This window comes from Sinocyclocheilus anshuiensis, unplaced genomic scaffold (genome assembly GCF_001515605.1).
Source record: "Sinocyclocheilus anshuiensis isolate Anshui unplaced genomic scaffold, SAMN03320099.WGS_v1.1 scaffold293, whole genome shotgun sequence".
Lineage (NCBI taxonomy): Eukaryota > Metazoa > Chordata > Actinopteri > Cypriniformes > Cyprinidae > Sinocyclocheilus > Sinocyclocheilus anshuiensis.
The window spans coordinates 111344-124837 of NW_015540858.1; the positions used below are offsets into that span (position 1 = coordinate 111344).

The 13494-nt window shown below is 39.0% G+C and overlaps 1 protein-coding gene across 1 annotated transcript in view; it reads right to left on the minus strand.

The window, feature by feature from the left end:
* Positions 1-2611: 2611 nt before the first annotated feature.
* The window catches only part of LOC107687921 (microtubule cross-linking factor 1-like), a 58770-nt gene continuing 47887 nt past the window's right edge, over positions 2612-13494 (minus strand). Inside the window, exons 11-15 of the mRNA XM_016485410.1 lie at positions 11804-12061; positions 10625-10939; positions 10217-10293; positions 7725-9300; positions 2612-4103 (exon numbers count right to left, since the gene is read on the minus strand). Coding sequence (XP_016340896.1) covers positions 3885-4103; positions 7725-9300; positions 10217-10293; positions 10625-10939; positions 11804-12061 — 2445 coding nt within the window. The 3' untranslated portion in view covers positions 2612-3884. The remainder of the gene's footprint in view (positions 4104-7724; positions 9301-10216; positions 10294-10624; positions 10940-11803; positions 12062-13494) is intronic.

Consider the following 13494-nt stretch of genomic DNA (forward strand, 5'->3'; position numbering starts at 1 on the left):
CGCACACTCACGCACACACACACAGGTTTGTTTTTATGGTTTATGGGGACTCTCCATAGGCGTAATAGTTTTTATACTGCACAAACTGTATTTTCTATCGCCCTACACCTAAACCTACCCCTTATAGAAAACTACTGCCAATTTTTGAATTTCATAAATCACCGTTTTGTATGTTTTTTAAGCCTTTTGTTTTACGGGAGTCAGGGACACAGGAAGTGTCCTCATAAACCATGTTCACGTTGTAGTACCCATGTCATTATACACATTTGTGTTCTCGTAAACCATATATACCAGCGCACACACACACACACACACACACACACACACACACACACACACACACACACACACACACACACACACACCCCCTTGTGGCTCATTGAGAATAACACAACCTTATTGACCCCTCTCTATCTGTACAGAGCACTTCTGTCCTGTTGTGTTCTGCTTAAATCTTAATCTTCCTGATATGCTCGCAGGCAGTGGAAAATTACGTCCATGTTCTTTATCAAAAGATCATTTTTTCAATCTCCTTTTTTTTCCTGTTTAAGCTTCACCCCAACAGATGCTCCCATGAAACAGCGTAATATTAAAAGAGCTTAAAAAAAATCATACGATTTAAATAAGATTTATAAATAAGAAGCATTTTCTTAAGGGTTTTACATCGTAACATAACGTTAGTGTTATATCGTTGTTATATTGAACTGTTATGTAATGTGTTTACCAGGATTTATCACAGACATTTTCTTGATGCTCTGGTGTGATAGGCTTTCCACTGAAACATGGATTTAAATGAATTTTGCTTTTATTATGTCTGATATTTGTTTATATGGACGCACCTGAGGGCTGAATCAAGTTGACATGACTGTACAAACAGATGCAAGATGAGAGAAATGCTGCATCAGAATATCATGACTTCACATTGGGCTGCAGTGGTGCTGTTACCATGACAACAGTCATCTTGGCAAGACCCTTCATCTTAACAAGAGCGTGCAAAGGTTTAGCAGCCCGACAATGACTGTGCCCACTGCCTCTCACACACACACTCAAATGCACACCGTCTTGCAAGACTCAAGTCTTCTGGCTCCAGATCTGCTGTCGCAGGCTCTTCACCTTCTGCTGGGAGAACAAACACGGTCTTTCACTCCGTTATACTGTGTCCAGTTGAATTACAGCTGTAAAATGATTCAAAGTTCTGTCAATATTTGTGGATAGAGAGAAAGAAGATGAAAGAAAGACAGAAAGAACAACAGAAAGTGACGGCCAGACAGACGCATAGATAGATAGATAGATAGATAGATAGATGGATGGATAGATAGATAATTGATTGAGTTTGATTTGATTGACAGCTGCACTCATGAGGTTCAGACTTCTGCAGACTCACGGTTCAGAGCTCCACAGATCTGAACACTTATTTGATTACAGGTTCTCATCCACACAGATTGGATTAATGTTTAGGAGGACAGAGATGTTCACGGTTGTGCAAGATCAGACGTGGAAACCCATTAACTTGATGAAGAAGATTAGCTGAAGCAGCAGTGAAAGTCCAAACACAAAGGTACACAGCGGATCTGAAACACATGGGCGGGACAATTAGATCAACAGACATCACAGTAATTATCTTATCAGGACCCAAGAGTCGAGCACAGACTCAAACGAGATCTCAAATCCATTTCCAGTGACAATGCAGCAAACGGATGACTCCCATTTTAACTGGAAGCAACAGTTTGAAGTTAAAAACATCTTGATGGATTTGTTTCTTACAAACATGCAGCTTTTCGCTTCACAATCAATTGTGTCAATGCAAATTTAATGGCAACGAAAATGACATGAGCCGCCACACACAGTGAACAGCAGTGTGTGTGTGGGCTTACATCAAGAGCTTTATCACAAGGTACAACAGCGTCTCAGTACATGCACTAAAGTGCTAGTGTTTAAAGGCATGCATATCAAATATGATATCTGCACAACTGCTGTCCAAATCCTAGTCAAGACATCCAGAAGAAACCTGCACTGGATTCTATAGTGGAATAGATCTCATAATTTAGAACCAATCCTAAACTATTGGATACTATCCAATCCAAAAGAAATAGTTCACCCAAAAATGCAAATTTGCTGAGGCCATTCAAGATGTAGATGAGTTTGTTTTTTCATGGAAATAGATTTGGAGAAATGTAGCACTGCATCACTTGCTCAGCAATGGATGCTCTGCAGTGAATGGGTGCCGTCAGAATGAGTCCAAACAGCTGATAAAAACATCACAATAATCCACACCACTCCAGTCCATCAATTAATGACGTGAGAAGCCATAAGCTGTGTGTTTGTAAGAAACAAATCCATCATTAAGATGTTTTAACTTTAAATAGTCACTTCTGGCCGAAATACTATACTCCATACTCCAGTGAAAAAGTCCATCCCCTGCTGTCTCTCACATCAAAATCCAACGGTTTTTAAGTTAAAACGTCTTAATGATGGATTTGTTTTTGTGATGTTTTTATCAGATGTTTGGACTCTCATTCTGACGGCACCCATTCACTGCAGATGATCCATTGGTGAGCAAGTGATGGAATGCTACATTTCTCCAAATCAGTTCTGATGAAAAAACATCTACATAGTACATTGTCAGCAAATTTTCATTTTCGGGTGAACTATTCCTTTAGGGTTAATTTTGACCCTGGTTCGAGCAGCTTCGCACACTTCTAATTTTGAAAATAGGTTTGCATCACTTTGAACCATTATCGGATGTGGGTCACAATTTGCTGCCAAACTTCTACAGTATGAAACAATGCAGTGTTAGAATGTTACAAATGAGTTGCTAAGCAACCAACAACCAATCATAGACTGCCTCAATGGATGGCTTAATAAATATTCATGCATTTAAATCTTAGATCTGAGGGAAACATGTTGAGTTTTATATTTATTTTTCTTCTTTGTTTTTGCAGCATGTTTCAGCCAGAGCAGATTTACATGTTGTTACAGTTCATAAACTCTTTTACAACTGGTTTCAAATTACGACGTTAACTTCCAATTGGAATCCTGCAGAGTCGAACATTCAGTTTTACATTGGGTTTTAAATACATTATGATTGACATCATGTATCATCTGTCCCTGTCGAACTAGAGTGTGTGTGTGTTTCTCCTTTAGTTTTTATCTAATTCTCTTTACAAATACAACTGAGTCTTTTTAATTCAAGCATCAAAGGTTTCCAACGATACGGGATGTACGCAGAAATTAAGAAAATAGCTTTATAAACTATATACACAGAACATAATTTAACAAATGATTTTCACCCCTCCAAAATGGATATAAATCAACACATGTAAACTTTTATGCTGATCCGACAAATGTTATTACTATCCAGTTATATTTTTCAGAACATCTGAAAAGAAGTTTGCGGCTTCATGACCAACACATATCGAGTGGTATGTATTGCATACATTGTACACGGACACACACGAGTACGGGACCGTCGCGAGGTCACGCGTGTGTAGGCACCTCTTATGGAACACTTTGCGGTGTTTTGCGTCAGTGCATTCCAGGTCCTTGATAATTCCGAAACGGAATTTCTGGAACTGTTTCCTATTGGATCAGTTCAGCTGGTGCTCACAGAACTCTGCCCTCTAGTGGCAGGGCAGTTAAATGTTTTTTAGAAAGGTTCTCGATGGTTCCGTCGCTCTGACGGTGTGCGTAGTACGTGTGTGGTCAGGAATGGGAGATGGTTAAGGAGAGTGAAAGCATAAATACAATCCTGATTTATCACCACACTTCCCTTTTTCGGGGCATTTCAGAACTGAAATTTTAAAATCATACTTGAGGTTGAGATAAACTGGTTGCTGACTGAACTCAAGGTGACAGAAAGCACAGAAGGATGAAGTCTAGGCTGGTTAAGGGAAAACCTCCTGACCGGGCTCCTCTATCTCCGGGATGGTCTGAACCGGTCTGACGGGCGAGGGGAAGCGGAACATCTCCGATCGGTCTTTGTAGTTGGGCGAGGATGAGGGCGAGTGGGCGGCCCAGCGGGACGGAGGACGGCGGTTGGCAGGACGAGCCGGACGCAGGAAGCAGGAGTCCAGAGGTGGAGCCACTGGCGAACGAGGCAAGTCCTGTGTCAAGGAAGAAAGTGGTGTTATTGTTAGCTGAATTGTCAGTTGTTTTCGTTAACTGAAATAAAGCAGAAATAAAATAAAATATTAGATTAAAAAAAAAAACTTGAATGAAAATAGAAATTTCATTAAGTTCAGGTTGAAGTACAAAAATTATTAAAGGGGTCATATGATACGATTTAAATTTTTCCTTTCTCTTTGGAGTGTTACAAGCTCTTGGTGCATAAAGAGATGAGCTTTGTAAAAAAAAGAAAGGCGCGGCATAGAGGAGAAACAGTAATGTACAGTATGTGGAAAATAATGTGTTTTTTGAACCTTAAACCGCATAAACACGTCATTACACCAAATCACAAAATAATGTTCTTTTTTAGCAGCATCATATGACCCCTTTAAGACTATTAAAAATGACTAAAACTGAAATAAAAATAAATCAAAACTGGATAAAAAAACTAAAAATATTAAACATGCTTTCATTATTTGAAATAAAGCTGAAATAAAATATAAATATTAAATGAAAATTTTAAATTTCAATTAGAAATGTTACCTTGGCAACTAACTTAAATAAAATAAGTTGAAGTACTAAAATGAATAAAACTGAAATAAAGATTATATTAACGTTAAATATAAATTAAAAACTAAAACCATTTTTTGTTCAATGCAATAAAGCTAAAATAAAATAAAAAAGTAATGAAAATAAGAAACTTAAATTAGAAATGTTAGTTAGTGCCTTGCCTTTGCAACTAACTGAAAAAAGTACTAAAATGAGTAAAACTGACATAAAAATAAATGTAAGCTAAACAGAAATAAAAACTAAAACTAATAAAAATGACAAAAGAACACAACAAAATTACTAAAACAAACTAACATTAAAATGAAAACTCAAAATATAAAAATAAACGTTAATTGCAAAGTTTAAATATTAATAAATACTATAATAGTATATACATAATACTAAAATAACACTGGTCTGCAAGCATTAGTGCTTTTACAGTTTAAACTTTTAACTAAAATGGATTAACATCCATTTCATACTGTCTGTAGCAAATAGTAAAGAATAACACTCAGTTTGTATCTGACTTTTGAGGAAAACCGTGGTTTCAGCTTGATTCATTTTAAACAGTTTTCATTAAAAATGAATGAGATTCCAGCATGAGAGGTGGATATTTTCTGTTGTTTGAATAATTCAGAAACAGGGATTTACTACGTCTTGAATCTGCGTTCGGTTTTTGAGTGAGACTTTGAAGCTGATGCAAAGTTAATTTAAATGGAGTCCTGCGGTTCAACGGAGGCAAAAAATTAATAAATAATAACAACCCGAATGTTTCTGCACTCCAGTGACATCATAATCAGCATTGAAACCAGTGTTGTTATTATTAACTAAAACTAATGATTTCTCATCTTGTTAATCATTCATTTAAATAAGGCTGAAATAAAATTAAATATAAATATCAGATGAAAAACTTAAACTTAAAATTAAACTTAAACAATAAGAAAATTAGAAATGTTTCCTTGGCAACTAAATGAAATAAATTAAGTTTGAAGTTGAAGTACTAAAAATATTACAACCGAAATAAAAAGAAATAAAAGCTAAAAATAAATAAAAAACTAATAAAAATGACAAAAGCACAAAAAAATTACTGAAAATATATTAAAATAATATAAATATCACTATATGAAATGCATCACAAATCTATAACAATTAACCTGAAACACACTATAATTGCAAGCTTTGAACGAGCGTAAAGTTGCTGTTAGATGTTAAGAAATGAGACCCAGCATTAGCAGCAGATGTTAAACGCTGTAGCAAAGGCACAGCCAACACCAACACCAGCCAATGAACCCCAAACGACCCCAACACACCACTATCACTGCTAGCATGCAGTAATGTTGAGCGCCGCTCACATCCTGTCAACACCAGACAGCAAACATTACAATACAGTGAACTGAGAATGCACGAGATGTTACGCTGTAGTTTCCATCAGTAGGGCTGGTGAGGTTAAGACCCTTTAAAATGGACAAAAATAATACAATTACAAACACACAAACACGTACCTAAGAAAAATATAAAAAAAAGGTGATTATATAGTCAAAATGGTTACACCATCCAAAACGCCACTTGTGAGTTTGATACAGTGACTCCAAAGGTATTTGTACACTTAAAGGGACAGTTCACCCAAAAATGAAAATTCTGTCATTTACTCACCCTCAAGTTGTTCCAAACCTGTATGAATTTCTTTATTCTATTGAACACAAAAGAAGATATTTTGAAGAATGTTGGCGACCAAACAGTTGACGGCAGCCATTGACTTCCATTGTATGGAAAAAAAATACTATGGAAGTCAATAGCTACCATCAAATGTTTGGTTAGCAACATTCTTCAAAATATCTTGTTAGCAGAAGAAACTCAAATGAAAGAAAGAAACCGAGTAAATTATGACAATTTTCATTTTTGGATGAACTATCGCTTTAAGTCACTTTAAAAAGTGTCCAAATACTTTTTGTTTTCATTTTAAACACTAGTTTTATAGTTTTATCTTTTAAAATGTCTGTTTGGGACATGTTGCACTTGAATAGTTTGCAATGTGCTATTTATCTTTAAAATAGGTAAATACATTTGAACCACTATATATCAGCCAAAGTTTCTTGTGTTTTGCCTTATGAAATCCCACCCCATGTGAATGAATGCTTGGGATAATTTAGGCTTTTTGGATGACTGTTTATTGGTGACGTAATTAATATCAGACGATGGGCATGCTCATACCTACATGAGGACAAAGAAAGTGTGACCACAACAAAGCACACACAATATTTCCCACAATGCCTAGCGGTGATACGGTGTCTACAAACTGTGTGGCATGCGGTGAGAGAAATCCATTAAAATCAGTCAGACGGAACACAAGTGAGGTCACTGTGAGGTCAAAGGCCAAGTAAGATCGGTGGAACTTACTGCACGGCGAGCACAAGCTGCGTTACAGTCCCCAGGGTGCAGTTAGTAAGATAGTATGGTTCTGGAGACAACCCAGAAAAACAGGAGTAAACACACTGGTCAAAATTACACAACCACATCAGACTCAGGTTAGAGCTACAGTGGGGATCTGGCAAGTCTGGCCGTGTCGCAGGGCGTCTACGGTAAAACCTGTAAAAGCAGCTCACTGTCCTTTAAATTTAAACATTTTAGCACAATATAGAGGTTTGGTGACAAAACCTGTCCAAGTCATAATTCTCCTCCAAAATAAATAAAAAATATAATATATTTTTAATATCATAATTGTAATATATTAAAATTGTATTCTGGTTTAAAATTTTGCCCAATTATCCTTAATATAGTGCAATAATATAATATAATATAATATAATATAATATAATATAATATAATATAATATAATATAATATAATATAATAATGTCTCAAACTGTGCTCAGAATTGCCAAGATACTAAAGTCTGAAATCAAAAGTTAGAATTTATAACAAAATCTTCATTTTGATGACAAATTACAAGGACAAACAGGCACAACTATTAAGAAAGTAAGGTCAATTTTTCAAGTGAACTAATTCTCCTAAGCTATAAAAGAGCATATAGTGTTCTTCCTTTAGGTAGAATAAAATAAACCTCTCAGTTACCTCAAGACATCCTGGTTTCTCTGTGTCTCCGGTTTTGTTTGGAGCAGCTGCGGATGAAGCGGAAAGCCTCCTTTCTTCTCTGAAGCTCTGCTCCAGTAGTTTCTTATTCAAGATCCGTGCTGCGTTCTCAGCTAGCGTGTAGCCTGGAGGAGCGGACAGGTCCTGTCTGATGCTAATCACCTCTGGAGTTTTCTCGTCTTGCGTCTCTACAATCAGCTGCACAGGGCTTGGGGACCGGCCCCGAGAGTTCCTCAAAGGCCCCTGTGCAGCACAAACACTGGGAGATTTGGGGTCCGTTGGCTCTTGAGGCCCTGCTTCAGTGGGACGAGAGCGGCTAGGGGACTTGTTGAATTTCTGAATAGGGTCGTATGCGATGGGCGTGTGGTCGATGATGTTGAAGAGGCTGGAGAGGCCGTCGTTGATGGTGGTGTGAACGGGACTGTCTCTGGTCGTAGTGGAACGGGCCCAAGCGGATTCGTTGTTCCCTTTTTGCTGCTGAGCAGTGGTTGTTGGGGTGGGAGCACGGATTTGGCCAACAGGTTGTTCTGCTTTGCCAGAATTAGAAGGTTTCCGTTGGAGCTTAGGTGAGCCATATTTTGGAGAACAGCATGGGCGTTCAAACTTGGCTTGAACGACTGGAGAGTACTGCATCTTTCTCAGGCTACGTGAAGGAGATGAGATGGGTGTGGAGCCTCCTTTGGGCGTTAGACAGCGGTGAGGGCTGCTTGTGAGGGTGCGAACAGCCTCTGTTTGCAATCCCACGCTGATGGTCAGGGTGGTCTGTGTTCCCCGTGTGGTTAAACCATTCGTCTGACATGCCATGTCCCGTAGTTGCCTTTCCGGAGGGCTCGATCCGGATGCAGAAGATGATCGGATGGCATTCCGAGCAGAAAACGCCTTTTCCTTCATGTCATCGCTCAGATTCCGTGCCAGCTCCAGCTCTAATGATGAGGTATACCCGACAGCAGCGCAAATCGATGGACGTTCTCCAGGCCTAAGTCCTGCCTCCAAATGACTCCTTAGCTCACATGGCCACCTTCCTCCAAACACCTCCTCAGCATCGCCTACTACCTCTCCTGCCTTTACTTTGGTCACTTTGGAGAACATGTATTCCTGCTCAGGGGGGCCTGGAGCTGACCGCTCCCCTCGAACGGGACTGTGGAGGATCTGCACCCCAAACTGTTCACCCCCCTGGGTTGCCCTGAGTGGGAGCTTTTGGCAGTACTCAGGGATACTCATGGTGTTGGTGGTCAAGGTAGTGCTGGTGGTCAGGTACCAGGAGGCTGGCTGGAATGCTTCTGAAGTAGACTCGGCCCTTCGGGATTCTGCCCTCTCTGCCCAGGCCTCCATCACTGGAGAGGGGATTACTGGGCCAGGAATGGGGCAAGCGGCCAGGGAGCTGGTGGGCAGATCCCAACCCTTACTATTAAACTCCTCAATGTATTTGAGGTCATCTGGTGAAAGGGGAGGAGTCACATCATCCCGCTCATGCTCGCCAGGCTTGCTCTTATCTGGCAGGAAGGGGGAGCTGTCCATCAAACGCTGGAAGTCACTCATGGAGCAGACTGACTTCGCCCTGTGGAGGTAAAAACGGATGAAAAGTTACATTGGTGTTGCTAAACATTGTAACCAACGATAGACGCAATGCTCACAGAAAGTATGTTATAAAGCAGCACAATGTCGCTGTTTACTTTTTGGAATAGCCTTTGTGTCTCAAGGGGAGCGCATCTACCGTATGTTCTCAGAGTTAACACTATACTCCCCTAACCTTGAGAACATGGGACCCTAAGAACTAGGGAACATAGAACCTCGGGAACAATGGATCCAGGGAACAGGGGAGCATAGAACCCTAAGAACGTGGGAGCTTGGGAACAGGGGACCTAGGGAACTGGGGAACATAGAACCCTAAGAACATGGAAGTCTGAAAACTAAGGAACATAGAACCATAAGAAAATGGAAGTCTGAAAACTGGGGAACACAGAACCCTAATAACGTAAGAGCTTGGGAACAGGGGATCTTGGGAACTGGGGAACATAGAACCCTCAAGAACATGGAAGTCTGGTAACTGGGGAACATAGAACCCTACGAACATAGGAATAACTCCATCAGGAGCATGCCGATGATACTTTAAAGCACTCTATAGGTAGGCAGCGCGCTGGGTTTAATGTGTCAGCCACAAAGGATAAGTATCTTTATTAGAACAATACACATGCACTGATGAAGTTATCTTTACTTTGTTGCTGGCACATTTAATCTCTGGCCTACTAAGATTAAACCATTCCTTTCCATTCTCAATTCTCCTGAGATGTTGCCGAAATGACAACAACAGCAGTCTAAGCATATCCATTTATGTAGCTGTTTTCAAGTTTTGTCAAGCTTTGCTATTCTTCAGAGGAATTTTAGGTTCCTAAGAGAAGAACAAAGTCACTTTACTCACTTAGACTAGCACACACATACTCAAACACACACATACTTGTAAACAAAAACCATACCTGAGTAGGCTGCCGCCACTCTTCTCTTCCTCAGGGTAAATGGCAGGATCCACACTCTCAGAAATCTCATTCAGTGCCTGAAACAACAACACAGTTAAAACATAAAAGCCACAAATTGTTAACTTGCTTTAAAAATGTATGCAGTACATTTGAGTGCAGATAGTTTTGCCATGTAATAATTCTTCCTCATTTCACATGCAAAGATGTTAGCCAATCATAAAAGAGGTAATTTACATATAGAACTCTTTTACAGCAGCAAAAACAGCCTGTTTAATAATAAGGGTCAGAGAGAGGATAATGAATGAAAACAAAAAATATATTTTGGTGCCAAAAAAAAAAAGCAAACAAAAAAACAACAACATTATAAGTGGACCTTATTAAAAACAAACAAAAAAAAAAAGCATGATATGTCTCTCTTACTTCCTTCATGTGGGGGAACCGCTTTTCGCTCTCCAGACGTGATGGAGGAGGCACCTCGGCTTCGCTCAGAGGATCCAGAGAGAGGGCATCCACGAACAGGCTCTCTGGGGGCCGGTGTCCCTCAAAGGGTCTGGGTCTGCCCATCGCCCCCTTCTCCTCCAGTGTGGCCTCCGAGTCGGAGTGGGAACGCGTGTGTGCGGCTGTGCAGGGGGAGAGTGGAGATCTAGGAGCCTTACAGGGGCTCTCCTGAGGAGAGAAGACATGCACTGTGCCTCCTTCTGGCTGGAGAACATCTTTCTGCATCTGGGATGGAGAAGAGAAGATACTGACTTTGTTTCAAGACCTAGTAAGCTGTCTTTCTGCCAACTGTCCACATAGGCAACTATCTTCTAAGGCAGGGTTTTTTGTCTGGCTTAACCGTAAAACATTTACTTGAAGTCTCTCCTGAGATTATAAATGAATATTTCTATAATTCAACAACACATTTCCATGTTCATGGTTCTCTGATGTTGGTTAATGGTCACATGACATGCATGCAAATAGATCAAATATTTAATATTTTATTAAAAAGTGTTTTATTTTGACATTGTAACTGGAGCCCAATCAAACGTAATAATAATAATAATAATTTTAGTTCTAATTATATTATTATATTTAACTCTAATTATTACAAATCAATACATAAATATATTACTGTTGTAAATTACAATAAACACAATTAAAAAAAAAAAATCAATATTTAATTGTTACAATATAAATTTTTTTTTAATAAAGTGAACCTAGTGCATGTTGCATTACAAAAATGCATGTTAAACTCTCAGCGCAAGCAGAGTTTTATGCATTTACTATAAACTAAGCTGCTCTGAGATGCTGAGTACAGTGGATTATATCATGATGATTATGTTAACATGCTGCTCAAACAACGAAGCACAAAGAAATAATGAGTTTCCATGATTGATTCCGCTATTTTCCTGTTTATCTCTGTGAAGCTGCTTTGACACAATCTGTATTGTATTAAACGCTGTAGAAATATAGGTGACTTGATTATTGCCATATTTAATTACGCTTAATACTAATACCTTCCAGCACTGAACACACTTACATGTCTCGTCTACCATGTACTGAGTGATGTGTATGAGTGAAATAAGAAGGAATTACACCACAGACCTTTTCCATTTTGCGGTACATTTCCCGTAAGCTGCGGTCCCACTCCTGCCTCTCTTTCTCGAACCGCTCCAGTAGTTCATTCCGCTCGTGGGTCCAGCGCTTTTCTCCGTGCTGCAGTTTCCAGCGCAGCTCCAGTGCTGTGCTGTGACTGTCGGCCAGCAGAAAGCGCTGTTCCTCCCGCTCCTGCTGTAACACATCTGAAGCAACTGCACCTTCATCTGCGACTGCGCCTGCAGACTCTCCTCTCATATCCTGCAGCTGCAGGGATGACAGAAAGACAAGAAAACGAATAAATGGCACCATAGGGTATGTTTGGAATAACATACTGCTCATTCTAGCTTTGCATAGCATGCATGATATGCAGATTTTATATATGCATAGAACAACCGAATGACATGCTACAATTAGCATAATGAGCAGTATAGTATAGCAGTATAGTATATAGAGCACAAAACTGTATCCCATAATTAAATGTATTACACTGGACCTTCAATTTACAGTGTGACAAAAGTACCGTAATTGCAGCTGTGATTTATAACATCAACTTCTTGACTCATTATTTAATCAGATTGCTGTCTAATGAATACTAATGATTGTTTCTATTATTTTTGCATACGGTGAACTGCAATTTGTTAAATGCTATTTTTTAACAAAAAGTATACAGTACATGTGTATACTGCAAAGAATGGAATCAGCAGTATGTGAGTGTTAAATTCTGAACGCAGCCAGACAAACACACTCAAATAGCACTCTACGTAGCTGTACATATATAGCCAGTGTGTACGTTTGCCAAATAGCCTAAAAGAAATGCACTAAATGTAGTGCAGCAGAGTCCAGAAACACCTTCCTCGCATGTCTAGCCAGATGTTCCTAAATCTACACGCTGTCTGAATTAGCAGGGCTCCTCTGACATCTGCTTTCTTTTAATAGACCATGACTATGTTTGACGGCCGAACTGCACCACTGCATAAATATAGCTGACTATTTAAAGACGCTCCCTAACTTACTGACACAAAAACAGCACAAGTCACTGTAAGCCGAAAGCAACGCATGGCACTGCGGATGCTTAACGTCTTGGCAGATGCTGCTTAACTAGATTTATGTCTAGTTAAGGTATAAAGAAAATCAGTTTTATGACGAGACCAAATTTCACATTCGACTCTTTAGAAAGTCACCTTGGACATAATGGCTCAAAAAAAGCTATTTACACTACCTTACAAAAGTTTGGGTCGGTAACATTTTTAATGTTTGGGAAAGAAGTATCTTCTGCTCACCAAGGCTGCATTTATTTGATCAAAATACAGCAGACGCTGCTTAACAAGATTTATGTCTAGTTAAGGTATAAAGAAAATCAGTTTTATGACGAGACCAAATTTCACATTTGACTTTAGAAAGTCACCTTGGACATTGATAAAATTGATTAATGGCTCAAAAAAAGCTATTTACACTACCTTACAAAAGTTTGGGTCGGTAACATTTTTAATGTTTGTGAAAGAAGTCTCTTCTGCTCACTAAGGCTGCATTTATTTGATCAAAATACAGTGAAAACAGTAATATTGTGAAACATTATTAACATTTAAAATAATTATTTTCTATTTGAATATCTTATAAAATGTAATTTATTCCTGTGATGCTGAATTTTCAGCATCATTCCTCCAGTCTTCAGTGTCACGTGATCTTCAGAAATCATT